The sequence below is a fragment of the Mercurialis annua genome, linkage group LG1-X (genome assembly GCF_937616625.2).
Source record: "Mercurialis annua linkage group LG1-X, ddMerAnnu1.2, whole genome shotgun sequence".
Taxonomy (NCBI): Eukaryota; Viridiplantae; Streptophyta; class Magnoliopsida; order Malpighiales; family Euphorbiaceae; genus Mercurialis; species Mercurialis annua.
The window spans coordinates 69,842,902-69,862,712 of record NC_065570.1 but is presented as its reverse complement, the minus strand read 5'-3'; the positions used below and the strand labels follow the sequence as shown (position 1 = coordinate 69,862,712).

The 19,811-nt window shown below is 28.2% G+C and overlaps 2 protein-coding genes across 3 annotated transcripts; one reads left to right on the top strand and one right to left on the bottom strand.

Annotated features, from left to right (window-relative positions):
* Positions 1 to 2,272: 2,272 nt before the first annotated feature.
* LOC126664846 (uncharacterized) lies at positions 2,273 to 4,471 on the bottom strand. Of its 2 annotated transcripts, XM_050357426.2 has the most exons (2): positions 4,256 to 4,470; positions 2,273 to 3,863 (listed from the first exon to the last, which is right to left on the bottom strand). In XM_050357426.2, exon 2 carries the CDS (start codon positions 3,823 to 3,825, stop codon positions 2,560 to 2,562), a length of 1,266 nt encoding a protein of 421 aa, XP_050213383.1. In that variant the 5' UTR covers positions 3,826 to 3,863; positions 4,256 to 4,470; the 3' UTR covers positions 2,273 to 2,559. The 2 variants fall into 2 exon arrangements, with proteins under 2 accessions (XP_050213383.1, XP_050213382.1); XM_050357425.2 differs by having other exon boundaries at positions 2,273 to 4,471.
* Positions 4,472 to 15,744: 11,273 nt separating this feature from the next.
* LOC126679428 (WAT1-related protein At1g43650) lies at positions 15,745 to 18,249 on the top strand. Its single transcript, XM_050374457.2, has 7 exons — positions 15,745 to 16,021; positions 16,103 to 16,165; positions 16,247 to 16,363; positions 16,440 to 16,692; positions 17,032 to 17,190; positions 17,334 to 17,485; positions 17,815 to 18,249. Exons 1-7 carry the CDS (start codon positions 15,816 to 15,818, stop codon positions 17,954 to 17,956), a joined length of 1,092 nt encoding a protein of 363 aa, XP_050230414.1. The 5' UTR covers positions 15,745 to 15,815; the 3' UTR covers positions 17,957 to 18,249.
* The last annotated feature ends 1,562 nt before the right edge of the window (positions 18,250 to 19,811 follow it).

The following is a 19,811-nucleotide window of genomic DNA, read 5'->3' as shown; positions in this document are numbered from 1 at the left end:
ATACACATGTTTCATCTTCAATCAACCCCAAAATCCACGTTCTCATATCTATATCAAGCTACATTTCATTTTCATTTTCATTTTAATATTATTATTATATTATTTTAAAAAGACTATATAAAGTATAAAAATGACTTTAATATTTATTTTAAATCTCTCGACACTTTTATATTTTCTAAATTTCAATTAGAACCATCGTATTATCATTGAAGTGTAAAAATGACCCTAATACCTTAAAAGACCCTCTATTAACAAGAGGGCTCTAAACTTTAGTTTTCAAGATGATAGGGTCATTTTTGCGCTTCAGTGGAAACAAGAAAATTTTAATTGACATCCAAAAAATATAAAGAGGATAAGTAAGATTTTATGTAGACATTAGACTCATTTTTGTACATTGTTCCTACTTAAAATAGAGGGTTTTCATAATCAATTAATGCTTTAATTTTTTTATAAATTCACATAACTTGAGTTCTAATTCTAGTTTGAACTAATCTATATATTATCAATATATCTACGTATATTTGAAACATACAATCCAAACATAAAAATTTCTAAAATGCAACAAAGCATTTTGATTTTCGAGAATATACCAAATGTGACCTTGTGATATAAATTAAGATACATCACCATTGAAATTAGACTAATCAATAAAGAACATCTTCAATATGCAATAATGAAAAAAAGGATGTTCTAACCTATTTGACGGTCTTAAATTCGAGTCATGAGCATGCAACATTGTTATAACATAGTAAAAAAGTTTTAATGGTCATATAATTATATCTAGCTCGAATTCATATTAGTCGAGGTTAATATATTGATAGTATTATATTAGTATACCGAGCAGCCAACCTAAAAAATATATTAAAATGTGATTACTTCTATTTTAATCTCAAATAATCAACAGTGAAGAACAAAATGGGCTTATTGTTCAATTCATGACTCTTTTCTGAAAAAGTCTGTGTGTATTACTTGAAGAAGCAAAATGATTATATAAGCAGCCAATACCAACCAAAATGTAGGCTGCATTATTTATTTCCCTTTTCTTATTAATTTTACTTTTAATCTGACACAGGTGGTTCGTATAGCATGCCAAATGAATAATTCACAATATTCTTTTGTAGAAATACGATTAAAAAATGCTTTAGTTAGCATGACAAAAATGTCAAATTATTATTAGAGTCCTGTCTAACAGTTTAAATTTCTAAGTGAATTTATTTAATACGACGTCAGAGCTTTTATATTAAAATGTCTAAAGTTTGATCTTCATTTAATTTAAATGCATGGTAAAATAGCTGCTTGTATGCTACCTTAAACTTTTGAGCGAATTGATATTTAAAGTATAAACTTCATTATGGAAACAGTAGTTTGGAAAAAATAATTGTTTCACGTTTTCATGAAAGAGCCTGCATTCGTCATATGCTCGACATTTTTTGCCCTGGTTTATATCCCGGCAGGGGCGGACCTAGGAAGAGCGTATGGTGGACCACCTAATAATTTTGAGTCCCTTTAAAAAACGTTTATATGAAATTGAAAAATATGATTTATCACCTTAAATTATATAGTTTGCCCACCTTAAAATTTATCTGTTGTCAGTTTTACTCATCTTATAAAGTTTCAATATAATTTTGACCATTTTATAAAATATTTCTGGGTCCGCCACTGTTAATCCCGGAGTACTCCTATGGTTCAATTCGTAAAACTTAATCGATATTATAAAAATATACTAAATAGTTTTAATTGAATCAAACTGAAGCGGTTAATTCATGTGGCTTTTTGATTCAGTTTGATTTATGTGAATTGATTTAAAAAGAAACAAACAGAACCAAAAATATTTATTTTTTTTATAATCTCAAACTGAATCGAATTCGATTATTCAATTTAGTTCCATTTTATTTTACACGCTCCTATTTCACGTTTTAGTGTTCCCTTTCTAGAATAAATTATGTCCAACTTGGACAGTAGTGGACTGGAACAATGGCTCTCGCGATGGCTGAAAGCCCAAGAATATGATGAGCCCAAAAGAACACTGTGATGAACATGCTTGATGCTTGTTCAAAATCAGGTGAATGTTCTTCTCCAGTGAGTTCTGATGCTCCAGATTTCTTGAAAATGCTACAGATGGATGATTAAAAAAGCAGAACATAAGCTGCAATTCAAACTATAATTTGCCAGTATCTGCGGCTATTACCTAAAACCGCAGCCCTTGGCGTCTTATTGAAAAATTCTCATAAAAATAGTGTTCACCACGTAGGATTATGAACTATTCGCAAACTAAGTTAAAAGACACAAGTTCATACATTTTCAGCACATGAAGTTGATCATGAAGATAAAACATTCTTGTAACAACAATATCTTCAATCACAAACAATAATTTTCCTCAATGCTCGGAACAATTTTACTAGATTACGGTCTTTGCCATGAACCTAAGCTTACATAACATATACAAATAGAGTAACACTGCAGATATAGTCAACAGCACTCACTTCATGAATACCTGAAAGTAGTGTTTCATGCAAAACCAACTGTTGTGATGAACAAAATCTGAAGGGGCAGAGATAATTACGCGAAATTAACACCCATTTCTTTCCGCTTTAACTCCAATGCCATTCTCTCATTCTCAAGTTTCATCCTCTCGTTTTCCATTCTCATCTTTTCTAGGTCATGATCCCTTTTCGTGCTAAATCTTTTCCATTTGAATCTTTGTTTTTCTAGTTCCAGCATCTCAAGTTGAATTTGTTGCTTTTGCTCTTCTAACTGAATCGCGCGAGATTCCATCCACTGCTTCTGTAACCAAGCAGCTCTACTACTTTCAGATGGCGTTTGATTCATATCAACTTGAGGAATTTGCATATGCGAAAATGACACTTTAATGTCATCCTGAGATGAGAACCCAAAACAAGTATCTCCGTGGCCCTGGCTATGTCTTAACCTTTTCACTGAACCCCCTACAGCCCCGAATATTCCCCTGCAATCTCCGTGTGAAGTTTGAGTCTCCTCATATTCATCATGATCTTCATTTTCCGCTTCTTGATCGACCTCTTCAAGATCGTCATGCTGATTCCTTCTCGTATCATCATTATCATGATCCTCTTTAATTCTCAGAGCCAACTGTAAGGAATGTTGCAATGCTGGATCATGAGGCAGATGCAATCTATTACCATTATGGTACGAACACATTTCTTCGTAGAAGAGGTGCTTCGAGTTTAAAATTTTCCTGACATCGTCTTTTTCTTTCTCTGTTAAATAATCTATGACATCCAAAAGCGAAGGATTCTCGACAACTTGGCAAGAAGTGCCCCTCCCGAGCATGTCATTAAGTCTTTTATACCTTTTGTTGAGGTCATTGAATTTATCTTCGCATTGCTGAGGAGAAACACGAAAACCCCTTTCCGTCATGACTTGCGAGACTAATTTCCACTTTCCTTTTTTCTGTAAAACCGCAAATTTTCTTCTCATCCCGCCATCACAATCTGAAGAAATATCTTCACCCATATAAGAAACGGCTGTTATTAAAAGCCTCACCATTTTATCAGTCCACTTAACGCGCTGCCACGGAGACCCCTTTTTCCCTCTGCAAGCTTCATTGTGACCATCACCGCCGTCCTCTGTATAGCTCGGCTCATCTTCATCACTCGCGGAATTTTTCCCCTTATCTCCCTTACTATAATTACTCAAGGACATGGTCTGATCAGAGTGGTTCATGGTGCCTATGGTCAGCGGTAAACCCAAGCGAATAGAGGGATGAATAGAGGAGCCTTGGAGATGAACCGGGTGTGTATTTCGATTTAAAGCATGCTGGTATTGTGTTTGATGATGAACCCTCATGGATCCTTGCAGGTCAAGGCCTCCAAAAGGAAGCTCACCTGAAACCATACCACCTTGAGACAAATTCCCTTTCATTTCATAACAAATTCACATCAGATTCAAATACCCATTTGCCTAAAACCTTAAATCATGTACTTTTCAAGCTCTATCTCAGTCAAAAATCAACCATCATCAGTTCATAAACCATACCCATTGGCCTCTTTTAAGCAACTCTACAAATCCCTCACTTATCTAGATCCTCAAGCATGCATATTCAATTCAAAGATCAACCCTTTTTCTAAAACACAATTAAAATGTTTAAACTTCAAACAAAATCTCAGCAAAATTACTAAAATCCACATCAACCGCCACTAAAATGAAACAAAAAACAACAAGCACAAGAAAAATAACTCCACAAATTTTCACATTAATAGAAAAAGCAAAAATTAACCTTATCTGCAGCAGAACAACTCCAGACTGAAGCTTCTCAAAGATTGAAACTTTTTACTCAACTTCCTAAAATGAAGGCAGGAATCCAGGATATAAAAACAAAATATTTATTATCAAGAACAAGAATAGAACCCTCAAGAAATAAAATAAAATTAGTGGCTAATTTATACAATAGTATGAAATATGAATATTTGTAATTATAGAGGGTTCAGCTGCAGGTTCAATGTATTGGAAGATCTGGTGGGTCCATTATGACATTATTTATTTTGATTCCATTACTTCATACTTCCAAACAAAATTACTAAAAAGGGGATAAAGCCAACAAATGTTACAAATCTTCAATTTTGTTACAATTATTTTTCCTTTTTCATAGAGTTGGTAGTACAATTATTTCTTTTTTACCAATAACTTGGTAGTACAATTTTAAATGTAATTTATTTAGCACAATAAATTGAAATAAGTGCCTTTGTAAAATTATTTATAATAAAACTAAAAAAATATTTTTATTAACATATAATAAAAATAATCATCATTAGAATTCAAAAGTTACTAATTATTAATTAATAAATAATTTAATTTATAAAAACATTTTTGATGATATTTCTTATATTAAAAAAATTAATTTTTTGACACTAGCGACTTATAAGTTATTGTACACAAAAGTCTCTCAAACATTATTAGAACTCGAAAGTTTAACTAATAGAGCATTTTTTGAAATTTACATTAGTGATCTATAAATTATTTTTTGAGTAAAAATTTCTCAACTGATTTAAATCTGCCTAAAAATATAATCTTATTTTACCTTTAATCGGATTTAAGAGCTAGGGTTTAAGGATGGGTTGTTGGTGATGATCAAACGTAAATTGAATGCAAACATAATTTTACATTGAATATGAGTCTTAAGTTAACTAATCTAACGTCCATTATTTTACATTGAATATAAGTCTTAAGTTAACTAATCTAACGTACATTGAATGTATATTTAAAGTAAATTAATTTAAATTAAATTGAAAGTAAACGTAATTTTTCTAAAAAAATTAATAGAAGTGAACCAATTAAATTGAATCAAACTGAATCAAATTGACGATAGTCGGCTTTGGCTGATGACATGCAGCGTTAGCTATGGTTGATTCTCGTGGTGGCGGGTAAGAATAGTGTGACAATTATATATAAAGAACTAATGAAATCCGAACACGTGTAATTGACATAATTATCCTAGTATATTTTATTTTTGGGTAAGAGAGTATAAATTTTGATTTATTTATTTTTTGAAAAAAATATTTATAAGGTACAAATATAAATGCAAAATGGAGTGATTTGCCTATATAGCCCATAAAGTTTTCATAGTATAACTGTAGGCCGAACTCTGAACGTGATGACACTCACTGCTAACCCAATTGATAGTAGAGAAGATAGTTGAGAATCCAGCCCATCTAAGTAGTTAACTCATGCTTGATGGCCCATTGTCAGCGTAATTTTCACTAACAGTTCCCAAACTTTCTTCTCTCTCCCCAAACCGTCCCTAAATCTCAATTTGTATCCCAACCATCCTCCAAGTTCAATTGAATATCCCAACTGTCCCGACCGTTAATTTGTAATCAACACCATCAATTTTAATGACATGGCACCCTACCTGGACGCCTAGGTGGATATATTAACTTTTATTATTGCCATACAACGCCATGTCACACACTGAAATACAACAGCACTACTGAACACATAAGACAAAACTCATATTTTCTCAAATATTTAAATTTTTCCATTATATTTTTTTCTCTATATCTCAAGCACAAAATAAAACGCCACTACCACCGTGATGCCGCCATCGCTGCCCTCAAAGCCAGGATGGCAGAAATTAACAATTTTTAATTTTAATAATAACTAATAATATTCTACATATAAAAATAATTAATAAATACAAAATTACTAATATTTTTATTTTTAATAATAACAAGTCTAACCACAATACATTCATAAGGGTTTAACTGTAACTTTTTCATCTCTTTGGACTTGTTTATGTCTAATAGCCTGGCCATCTTTTTAATGTCGTTCTACCAGTTTATGCTTTCATCGGTGCGTTTTGATCAATCATCTATGCTGTTTGGTCTTTCGTTTTTTTCAGTTTTAATGTATAGTATAATTGTTTTAAATACAAAAAAGTACAGCTAAAAAAATCTAAGCATTTGATGTTGCCGCTTCCGGCGCTTCAACGGCCATCTACCCCGGCAGCATTGCTGTCGCGTTGCCCCTCCACCTCGCTACTTTTAATACTTCTCAAAATTGATTGAATACAAACTATAAACCCTAAATCTATTTCTTCTTCCCCAATACCTCACTCATATTATTTGAATACAAATCTATCCATGGATTAAACTCATCTTATGCAATCAAAATCTTAAAAATATCACAAAATCTCAAAAAATACCATGATGTTCGGAGCAGTGGCAACGTTGGGAGAGCCGATGAACAGAAACACGACGAACGCCAACGTGACGAAAATGAGAGAATGCGATGGAACAACGACGAACCTGACACTTAATTAGGTCTGCTGACGCTCGAGAGTTGACGAGCTGGAGAGATTGTGGTGTCGGAAGTGAAGGCGGAGGCGAGCGGTGGTGGAGGTAGTGGAGCCGGCCGTGGATAGAATAGAAAAAAGAAGTGGGTTGTTTATGAAACACAATGGGATGAAAATGGAAGCAGTGGTGGAAAGAATGTAGGAGGCAAAAGCATGAAAAGAAGAAGAATCAGTGGAGGCGGCGGAGAGCAGGAAGGTAGTGGGGAAAGCATGGAAAAAATAGAATTTTAATTTAGTATTAAAATAAAAATTAAATGCCATGTGTAAATTTTGGATATATTTATTAATTTATTTATTTAGATGACATGTCAATATCTAAATAAAAAATTGTTTTTTTTTTCAAATAGTTGACAAATCAGTAAATAGTAACGGTGTTAATCAAAAAATAATGGTTAGGACAGTTGGTTTACTAAATTGAAGTTTGGAAACAGTTGAGATACAAATTGAAATTTAGGGACGGTTTGGGGAGACCAAAAAAGTTTGGGGACCATAGATGAAAATTATCCCCCATTATGTCCAACTATGTAATTACGTAATTTTGCTCAATAATGTCCAATTATGTAATTTTGCTCATATGGCGCCTACGTGGCGCTGATGTGGCAATGCCACACATCAACGCCACATAAGCAAAATTATGTAGTTGAACATAATTGAAACGAAATCATGCGTTTCGGGACAAATTGGAAAAAAATTAACGATTTGGACTTTTGTGAAACTTTCATGAAAGATTTGGCTTTTTTTAGTCATTTGGTCATTAATATATCATTAAATTAGATAAATTTCAATAATTGAAAACTAAAAATTAAAATAGGCTAAAATTGCTATTTTTTGAAAAGTTTTATTAAAACTGATTGCACCTGGAAAGGTTTACTTTTTTAAAACATTAGAAATTTCAAAAATAATGGTTTAATTCCGGTTTAATCTTCAGTTAAACCTTTATCCCTAACACTCTATCATTGCTGATTCTATATCTAGGTCAAATTTAAAAGGCCAAATGAACAAAAAAGACCAAATCTTTTATAAAAATTTCACAAGAGTTCAAATCTTTTGATTTTATCCAATATGTCCAAAAACACATGATTTCGTTTCAATTTTGTCAAATTATGTAATTTTGCTGATGTGGCGCCTAAAATGCCACATCATCGCCACATAAGAAAAATTGTGTAGTTAAATAAAATTGAAACATAATCATACGTTTTATGATAAACTGGATAAAATTAAAAAAATTGGACTTTTATGAAACTTTTATAAAAGGTTTGGCCTTTTTTAATCGTTTGGCCAATTTAAAAACCACAAACTATATCCACAAACTATTTGACAATGAATTTCTAAAGAGAAATCATTCGCTATTATGTGCACCCGTAATAGGTGCAGTAGTTGTTGATCACATGACAGTATCATATGTTAGAATTAGAACACATGCTTAATGTTTTTCCAATTGATGGATAAGTTCAAAATCATCACAGTTTGCCAAATCTATATCTATACTCTATATTAAACGGAAAAAAGTAAGCCTTTAACGTCCGGAAAAATTTAAATATGCTCCCAACATCTTGAAAAATAAATAACCAAACCCCCAATTTCGACAACCAGGGTCTAATATCTCATTTATAAGTTAAAATGGGGGCTTGGCTGTTCACTTTTAAGACGTCGGGGGCATATTTGAACCTTTTTAAACGTTAAAGGCTTACTTGATCCCGGAGCCAAACTTTAGATCATAAATGACTTTTTTCCCTATATTAAACTATAGACCTAATTGTAAAAAGAATCACCAACTTTTGCATGTTTTTGGTATTTGATATAATCTTTTTTTCTTGGCATATTTAACATTATCTATCACTTTTTGACAAATAAGACGACGGGACCGTTTGAATGTAAAACGACGCCGTTTTGGATGTAAACGACATCATTTTGAATGTAATACGACACTATTTTTCAAAAAAAAAACGCAACCGATGTTAAATATGTCAAGAAAAAAAAATTATGTTAAATACCAAAAACACGCGAAAGTTAGTGATTTTTTGTGTAATTAAGCCTAAACTATATATAAAAGTACCGATAAGACGTTCTTGTGTAATTACTCTTAATATTATTTTTATTATTAATATAATATTATAAAATATTTTCTAATTATAATTTTTTAATTATTCTAATTCAAATCATAAGATATTTCCAAATCTAACTAAATTTTTAACTTTATATACTAATTTATAGTTTTTTTTATTAATAATGTGATTAGTAATAAAATAAATTATATTATTACCCTTAATAATATTTTAATTATTTATATAATATAACGATTATTCTAGTTTAACTCATAAAATATTTCCTAATTATAATTTTTTAATTATTCTAATTAAACTCATACTTAAGATATTTTCTAATCCAAATAAAACTATAGCTTTTTTAATAATGATTTCAGTATTAATAAACTTAATCAATATAATATAGTATATGAAGCTTATATTTATAATAACATTCGTAATAATATTTTAATAATTATCCTAATTTAACTCATAAAGTATAATATCATCCAATATAAAATAAATAAATCAAAGCCATGAATCATGATTATGTCTTTTAATTAATATAATAGCATACTTAACTAATATATTCAGTAATCCAACAAAGATTCAAACTCATTTAATATTTATTATAATTTTAAATGAATAAATAAATAAAATTATAACAAATATAATGAATATGATATTATATTTACTACTTTTTAATATAATAAATTAATATTGATTACACATAATATATATATATATATATAATTATAAATAAATATTACTGATGTAAATTAATTTTAAAAATTAATAAATTGAAATATTATATTAATTTAAAATAAAAAAAATAATATTAATTATAAATAAAATAAAATAGTATAATTATAATGAATATAATTAATACATAAATCGATGAGTCGCATTACGAGACACATGCCTAGCACATAATGCATAAAAAACTAGTATATATAATATTTCTCATTGATTTGCTACATATTTATTAATTAAAAAGATATTAATTTATAGAACTTGAACTATATTTCACATGATATATAATTATTAATTAATTTTAAAATAAATTTATAATTAAAATAATTATTTTTTAATTTAATTTTCAATTTGTAAAACATTATTTAGGGTTTCGTTGTTTTTATTATGCTTCATTGTTCAGTATATATATATATAAATATATATATATATATATTTTGTTCAGTGTACTGCTTTATAAATATTTAAAAAATATATATAAACAGTTTGGCAAGGTGGAGAAATTTTTAGGTGAACCAAGTCCACCACGTAGAATTATGAACCATTCATTTAATAAGTGACACGCGTCGTGATTATTTACATGAGCCAATTAATAAAAAGCATATTAATTCTAAATAAAATACATTAAATAATCATTAATAATAATTATCAAGAAAAAAATTATTAATAATTGTGCCTTTTATTAATTAGTTTATATAAATAATCATGCTACGTGTCATTTATTAAATAGATGGTTCATAATTTTATGTGATGGATGTGTCCAAAAAGAGACAATTGAGTCATTTTTTCAAAAACTAAAAGGAACATGTATAGTGAGTTGACATTCATGATGAAAACAAAACCAAGAAGAAGCTTAGGGGCCGTTTGGTTTAAGGTTGGAAATGGGAATCGGAATGGGAAGGAATGGGAATGGGAATGATTGATTTCATTTTTTGTTTGGTTCAAAGTGTAGGAATGGGAATGGGTAAATTTAATAAAAAAATTATTTATTATTTATTTAAAAAAAATTATTTTTTTAAATTTTTTATATAAAAAAATTATTTTTTTTAAGTTATTTTTAAAAAATAAAAATAAAAAAATTATTTTTTAAAAAAATTAAAAAAAAATTAAAAGATAAAAAAATAAAAAAATTATTTTAAAAAAATTATTTTTCTTTAAAAAAATATTTTTTTTATTTTAAGTATATTTTTTAAAATTTAAAAATAATTTTTTTAATAATAATATATTTATTATTTATCATTAGAATATTTTTTTAAATTTTGATTCCCATTCTCAAAAGTCTATTCCCATGGGGTAAGGGGGGAATGGGTGATTTCCATTGAAGGGGTAATCACATTCCCATTCCCTAGTGTAATTTGACAAAACAAACATAAATAATGGAATCATCCCATTTCTATTCCCATTCCCCTTTTTTTTGCCCAACCAAACGGCCCCCTTACAAATTAGGGCAAAAAGTTGGAACAGCCCACATGAACAAGTAATGGGTTTTTCGGTTTTACACCAGAATAGGAGATGGGCATAATTCCCATAAAGAAAGTTTATTGCAAACATACGTATTATGCACATTTCATCTACACATGTCTATTTTCCAAGTGGGCATACAATTCTTTGGTCTACGTGAGGCAATCGGGTTTCCGTTAGTAGTTCTCTCACAACTAAATTGAACAAGGATCAATTCACCCCCTCAACTTGGCATAAAATATCAAATCAGTTAATTTCGCCGCTTTTAGTTCAACCAGATCCAAAAATTACATTTTCCTATCAAATTAATTCAAAATTTGTATTTTCGTATCAAAAATACCCCTCTAACACAAAAAAAAGAATAATATTATCTAATTATATTTTTTAAACATAATTAACCATAATTTAATACTAATAAACCACAATTAAAACCTTAATTAAAACTAAACCTAATTCCACCGGAAACCGCCGCTGCCCTACCCAACTGCCACCACCCGATAAATTATGTTCACGTCTAAGGGATGAATTGTTCATCCGTTTTAGATGAACAACGGATTGTTCATTCCTTTTAGGGATGAACAGTTTGTTGTTCATCCCATTTAGGAATGAACAGTTTGTTGTTCATCCCATTTAGGAATGAACACCTAGTTCATCCCTTTTAGGAATAGGAAATAAAAATAAGAAGTGAAAGATAGACTGAAGAGTGAAAAAAAAATATTTTTTGATTTTACCTGTTTAGAGATGTTTATAAAGGATGCTGTATGTGACAGAGATCGTTAGGGTTTGTGATGACGTGACAGATTCGAATTTTTTTTGCCCTTTGCGAGATACGCAGGGGTATTGCGTCAAAATATCCTTGTCAGAGGTTCTTATTATCAGGTGATATTCGGTATCAAAAGATAATTATTTGAGGGTAAGCTTGATTTTAAGATTAGAAGTCAAGTGTTATCTCAGACTCATGATTTTATCCTGCAATGTGGGTTACCACGGTTATTACTAGAGTTGGGCCGAGATAAAATGTTGATATTTGTTGGTCTCGGTTAGAGATATTGTGTTTTTTTTTTGTTTCGGTCCTCGGGTGGGCTTCGGCTTTGGGCTTTTGCAACTATTCCAGCTAAATAAAAAATGATTTAATAACAGCCCTTTAGCTAAAAATAGGAACAATATATATTGTCAATTACGAACCTCTATGGAAAGTTTGATACACAATGTATGAAGTGAGAATGAATAAGATATTAATTTATTTTTTTGATTCGGTAGACATTTTTTTAGATTTTAACATTGTAATGTCAAATTAAATGAAATATCTAAAATTTAAATAAAAATAATTCATTATACATAAATATCTTTCAAAATATACTAACCATTGTTCGGATTTGGATTATTTTTCTTTCAAAATCCAGGTTATATTTTATTTCGTTGACTTTGTATTCTCTATTCTTAGAGTCGAGCTTTAAATTAAAATCCTAATTCTACTTGAGTTTAATTTTTTTGTCGTAGGAAACATGATCTTATTATAATTATATACTCCAGCAATGTTCAACGCATAACTAAGTGTATAATTGATTATGTGCACAAATTAATTGAGCAAAGTTGCTCCAATAGACAATAGCCATCAACCAATAATTTATCACCCGTGATTAGTGCTCTTGATGACACAGCCACATCACTAACAAATACTCTTTAAATACGAAATTGATAGATAATTTAGCGTAAATATAAATATTACAAAATTCAATTTATTTAAATATAAAAAAGTAATTTTATTAAAAAATAATCATCTATAATGTAACATTAATTTTTTACATTTTAATATCTTTCATTTACAAGGATTAATCATATATATATATAAGCAAATGACACATCTACCAAAAAATATATTACGGGTGACTACTACATAACGATATACAATTTTTATCTTCATTTGAATATGATTTTTTAATTTTTATGAAAAATATCAAACACACCGATAAAAAAAGACAAATTAATTTTAATTATAAACGATAAAATTAAAAATAAAAATAAATAATTATTAAGAGGCTTAATGGCAAAAAAAAATCCAAAACTTTATGACTTGTTGCAATTTAAACCAAACCTTTTAATTTTTGCAATAATAGTCAAATTGCATTTTTTTTGCAATAATAGCCAAATTGCACTTTTTATATAATTTTTTTGAGTTTTTTGCTACTTCTTGTGACTTTTAATATATTATTATACATCAAAAAATAATAATAGCCTAATATCTTAATTGAAAGCAATAAGTTTGGCCACCAATTTGGCTATCATTAAAACAAAAATTGGCTATTATTGCAAAAAATAAAAGGTCTGTTTAAATTGCAACAAGTCGTAAAGGTTTGAGTTTTTTTTTATCATGAGGCCTTATTAAAATAGTAAAAATAAATAATTATTAAATTTTTCAATCAAATAATTTTTTCATTGTTAAAATATTTCAATTTTTTAGCATTGAAATTCTTTCAACCACGATAAACATTAAAAAATTTATTTAATTAAAAATAACAAATCAAAGAGGTATTGGCAAAACAAATCCCAATGTTTCAATTTTGCAACGATTTATGTAGCCAATTTTTAACTTCCGGCTATTTTTTATATACGTGGCTCCTGAAACTTTCCCACCTCACATATTCAATACCACAACACCCATCGTAACGCTATGTCAGATATATTTATTGGCGTGTTAAATTCCAACATTTTAAAACGTTGTAAAAAAAATCTTAACATTTCGCGCTTTTACAGTATGTAGCCTAAACCTGGTTTCCGCCATTTCTTAATTGTTTCAAAGTAACATAAGAAAAACTTAACTTTATCATTATTTTTTCAATTAAATAAAATTAATTTTATGAAAATATAAAAAATATAACCAATAACCAAATCAATCGGGCTCATATGTTCTTTTAATTTGATTTTCATCAAATTAAATTGAAACATTTCATCGTTAAAATCAATTAAAAAGTAAAAAATTAATCATTCATAAACTATTTTTATATTTAAAAAGTTATAGAAAATAAAATTGAAAAGATAAATAAAAAAGACTAATTTTAATCAATTTAATTATTTTTAGTCTATATAATGCAAAAGTACAAAACATTAAGATTTATTTTCCCAATATATGTATCTGGCGTGGCACTCTGGTGTGTCACATATGCAAAAAAATGGCTAGAAAATAATTTTTGGCTACAAAATGCAAAAATAGAAAAAATTAGATTTTGTTTTATAACGTTTTGAACAATGAGATTAAATTGCTATAAAATTTAAACATTAACATTTGTTTTATCGATATCCCTAAATTAAAAAATGAAATTGGAAGCTTCATCAACCTCAAGAAAAACAGTTGATAAAGAAACAAAATAAATATAACAGAAAGATCTTAGATGGGCAGGACTGTGGGGTTTACTTTTTTGGGAATAATTATCCAATACTACGGTTGTGTTGTTTGTGCCACATCATTCGTATAACAAATCAATGAGATATTTAATAATAAAAAAATAAACAATAATTAAATATTTTGATTTCAATAAACCTACAGCACATGTCTTTAGCAAGATAGTTGCAGATAATCTCTTGAAACTGATCCCGTTAAAAGCGAAGCTAATCCCTAATATGCACAACTTTCATCTCGACACTTAAAGGGCGTCTGGTTCAGTTTTTTGGTGAAACTTTTAATTTTTGCTTTTCAAAAAGCTTTAATTAAGCGTTTGATGAAGTTTTCTTAAAAGTTTTTTGAAATTTTTTGAACCTCCAACATTTGTTGTTGGAAAAACTCCATTTTTTAGTCTTTTTCCAACAGCTGATAGCTGTTTGAATGTAATTGTTTAGACAAAATTATCGCAATTAAAATATATTATTTTTATAATATGTAAAATTATTTTAATTATTTTTAAATACTCTAATAATTTATAAATTATTTAAAATTATCTTATTTATATTAGAGTAGATATAATTTAATAATTTTTAAATAAGTTATATATTTTTTTAAAAAAAATATATCAATAAGTTAAAATTAGATGTTTTTTTAATAAAAAAAAAGTAACTCTAATTATTTTATTAATTATAATATAATATAATCCATTTATAATTTAATAAATAAATTTTTATTATACCCTTTAAGGTCATTTTATATTTAAACAATAAAATCCAATCAAATTTTACCAAAAACGTAAAATTTAAAGATTAATTTTTTTAATTTTACACTAATAGCCTCTCTAATTTTTAACTCTTTATTTTACTTTTTTCAATAAATATTAATTAAATAATTTATTTTATTTATTTTAATTTATATTTTAATATGAAAATAGCAAAAGTATATATATATATATATAAAAAAAATTTAATAAATTAAAAAATAAATATAATTGATGAAATATGAAATAAAGAGTTAAAATTACCTCTTCACATGTAGAAAAATGCTTTTAATTATATCACCGAGTATAGTGTCATGATAATAATAATGAATGCACACAAATTATATTCTAAGAAGATCAAATTGGCTTAATGAACCTGCAGATTGATGCACTCAAAAAGAAAAGGCAGAGTGTCTCAAAAAAAGAGGTGGAGGACCCAAAAAAGGAATACTAAAAATATAAATTATTACTATTAAGTAGCAAAGTTTGAGTGCAAAGCCAAGTACACTTGTCTATATATACTGAAGAGTTTGTGATTCTAAATACAGCCAAAATTGATCACTAAATTTTGTATTTATTTTAAAAAAACATACACAAATTAAGTGCACTATGAAAAACAATCTACTTCACTATGGCAGTGCACTGAACAACTATAAGCCTTACATTGCGATGCTGCTAACACAGTTAGTCTATGCAGGCATGGCTTTGTTCTCCAAAGCTGCCATTTCTAAAGGAATGAACCCTTTCGTTTTCGTCGTATATCGACAAGCTTTTGCATTCGTCGCATTAGCTCCGCTCGCTCTTTTTCTTGATAGGTATTTATAATTAAATTTTCAGTGATTAAAATAATATATACTTCTGTATTTTTCTTTCCTTGATTTTTGTCAATTATGCAGAAAGAAGGCACCTCCTTTGTCAAATAAATTACTCTGCAAAATCTTTGTTGTTTCCTTGTGTGGGTATGGACTAATTAATTAAACATATTATTTTAATTATTTTATTGAAATAAAAGAGTTTTCCAATCATTGGATAATTTGCAGACTTACTCTGAGTTTGAATCTCTACTATATTGCAATCAACTACACAACTGCAACATTTGCTGCTGCCACCACTAATACTATTCCTGCCATAACCTTTCTAATGGCAGTCTTGTTCAGGTAATTAATTAATTAATACCCATTTTTTTTTCTTGATTTTGTTAAAATTTGGATTTTAATAAACATAGTATTTCAGGATGGAATTTGTTTCCATAAAACATAAGCATGGAATTGCCAAGGTTTTAGGCTCAGTTATAGGTGTTTCAGGTGCATTAGTATTTGCATTTGTAAAGGGTCCTGCACTGAAGTTCATGGCATGGTATCAACCCAATTCTGATCATCATAATCAAGAATCATCAATTAAGGGATGCTGCTCTAGAGATTGGATTAAAGGCTCTCTTCTCATGATCACAGCTAATATTCTTTGGTCTCTATGGTTGGTTTTGCAGGTAAAGTTTTTTGCCACTTACCACATGAGTATTTAGTTGATTTTCTGTTGTCGATGACATAAAAAGATCAAACACGGATTGCTACATTTGCATAATTTGACTTGAAATCAAAAAATTATTGTTGAAATGAAATTAAAATTTAGTTACTATAATGAAACAAATCAAAATGAAATAATTCTAAAGTTCAACGACTCGTGGAATTAATAATCCTTGTTTTTTGTTAATTGAGTGAACTCGATCATATCAGAGTAGCAAATTCCTCGTGAAAAGTTCGACTTGGTCTAGAAAAGAAATTTTGCTGATGTTTATTAATATAGAAGTTTTTTTTATTGCATTTAGGGTCCAATTGTGAAGGAGTATCCATCAAAACTACGGCTTACAGCTCTACAATGCTTCTTTTGCTGCATACAATCTGCGGTTTGGGCAATTGCAGTTGAGAGAAATCCAACGGCTTGGAAGCTTGGATGGGATGTTCATCTTCTTGCTGTTGCCTATTGCGTACGTACTCTTATTAATTACATTTATAACCAACGAGTAATAGCTCGAATGGTATAAATGTTCGGCAGTAAACTGCTAAAAAGAAATTACATTTATATTTAGCCTAATCAACATTAATACAAACTTTTAAGTGAAAATTGCAGGGGATAATTGTGACAGGAATTTGTTACTGGGTGCAAGTTTGGACAATAGAGAAGAAAGGCCCAGTTTTTACTTCAATGTTTACTCCATTAGCCCTCATAATTACTGCCATTTTCTCTGCTTTCTTCTGGAGAGAAACCCTTCACTGGGGAAGGTCCCAATCTCAACTTACATTTCATAAACACAAATGCCATTATCATGGAAAATAATTATTTCACAAAATTTTCATTTTTCAAAAATAAATTTCATTAGTTTTTAATATTCGTTGAAATGTGAAATATTAAACGAATGAATAGCCAAAATCGTATTTAATAACTTTTTTAAATTATAGAATACAATTGCAGGGAGAAATTAAAATAATAAAACAGCGGTCGTCATATGATTGCCGTTTGCTGAAAAACTTAAAATAAAATATTAGGCCATAATAAAAAAAAATACAGCAACGACAACAAATTGATACATTTGTTTTGATCTCAATGGCAGTGTTGGTGGGGCAATTTTGATGGTGGGTGGGCTTTATGGTGTATTATGGGGCAAGAACAATGAAGAAGGAAGAAATGTAAAAATTGAAGAACCTCTTAATAAAGAAGAAAGTATAACATTGGAGTGCATTACACATCAGTAAGTGATGGGATTGATGGGATTGGATAAAAATGTAGCAAATTAGCTTTTATAAAAACAAAAGGTTGCTATATGCTATTTTGCCACAAATGGAGATAGTGGTGATCATGAAACCACCATCTTTGCATCTAGCATACTTTGTAGCTAGCTTTCTTGTATAATTATCTTCAATCTTTTTTTATTATTTTGTTTGTTTCTTTTATTCATGTACATAAATTTTGGTGTTAAAAAATGGCAAGAATTGTGACTGATTAAATATTTTTTGATTCAATTTGATGAGTCCATAAATTTTCATGACGCATGAATCCAATCTCTTATCAAATTAAAAGCATATAGATTGAATTTTGAAAATGGAAGTTTACTGATTCAAATAAAAAATAGCATAAATTTAGGGATCCAAATATATATTTTGCCTAACAAATATGCAGCTCATTTGTTGAATTTTTCAATAAAATACATTTTGCTCCTTGAGTTTTGCATAAATTAAATAAGACCAAGTTTATAACTTTGAAAAAATCACATTCAAATTTGACATTTTGGTTCATAAACATCCTTAAATTTGACATTCTATCTCATTTTATCCCTTCAATTCCATTGTTCTATGGTTTTCTACCACATCCGCTCTAAATTATATCTTATTTGATTTTTTTTATACTAAATATAAAGGGCAAAATAAACCATTGTTAGTTAGATTTCCTCAAGAACTTTTAAAGTTAAATTGTAAGTGAAAGTAGAAAAAGTAGTATCCCATAATTTAGGGGACAAAAATCTACATGTAGTTCAGTTGTTGGTACAAATGAATGCAGTTACTTATGGGTTCCCATCAAGCACCATAGATGACAAATAAAAGTTGCCCTTTTAAAACTACTTTAAAGAAGGTGCTACATGATATTTTGATTACATAAGAAATTTGTTAATAACTACACATTTCAATTCAATTTAGAAAATTAAATTATTTGATAATGCAAATTAAACTTAATTAAAGATCACTAAAATGATTTAAAAAATTTCAACTTAAATTCCTACTAGATCTGAATTTTTAAATTTAAAAATAAAATAAAATATTTTTTAGAGAAAACTACTAAAAAAACTTCAACCGGTCATATAATGGACAAGTTGAACCTCATGGTAAAGTTTGGTATAAAATATACTTTAACCTTTTAAAAAACTCCAAAACAGCCTCCATTTTTAATAGTCAAATAAACAAAAAAAGGGATAAATTTGGTCCCTAAACTTTTAAAAATTTAAAAATTTATTATTTTTACAAATCAATCCAATATTTTACCAATTTTTTTAATAAATTAAAAAATTTATAATGTCTTTTAGAATAAAATAAAATAAAATAAATTTTTTTTATTCGAATAAAAAAATTATGTTTTTTCATATTTTAATTTTATAATTAACTTAATTACACAATTTTAATAATAATTTATCCTATTTTCAAAAAATAAATCAATAAATATATATATACAATTATTATTATATACCAATAAAAAAATTAATATAATTACTTTTGAAAATTTAAAAGTATGTGAAATTAGTGAAGATGGTAAGCTATTTTTTGTATATATATAATCAATTTATAAATTTTTAGATTTTATAAATTGTTATATATAAAGGAGCTAGTTTATATCAAAAGTAATTAATGTCAATTATTTTTTCTAACAGAGATAGAAATAGTTCAATAGACAATTAATTTCAATTGTTGGTTCTTTATATAATTTGCATTTGTATGTCCTTTTAATCATTTTTTTAAAGTTATATCAATCGGTCGAAACAATCATCAGTATTTTTAATGTTATAATAAAATCAGTATTTTTAATATATCTCGTATTCGTATTTATTTGATAATAAAAATT

Coding starts and splice junctions, on each gene's coding strand:
- LOC126664846 (XM_050357425.2), bottom strand. CDS start 3,900: ATGAAAGGGAATTTGTCTCAAGGTGGTATGGTTTCAGGTGAGCTTCCT.
- LOC126679428 (XM_050374457.2), top strand. CDS start 15,816: ATGAAAAACAATCTACTTCACTATGGCAGTGCACTGAACAACTATAAG. Junction 16,022..16,102: donor CTCGCTCTTTTTCTTGATAG/GTATTTATAATT, acceptor TCAATTATGCAG/AAAGAAGGCACCTCCTTTGT. Junction 17,486..17,814: donor GAAACCCTTCACTGGGGAAG/GTCCCAATCTCA, acceptor TCTCAATGGCAG/TGTTGGTGGGGCAATTTTGA.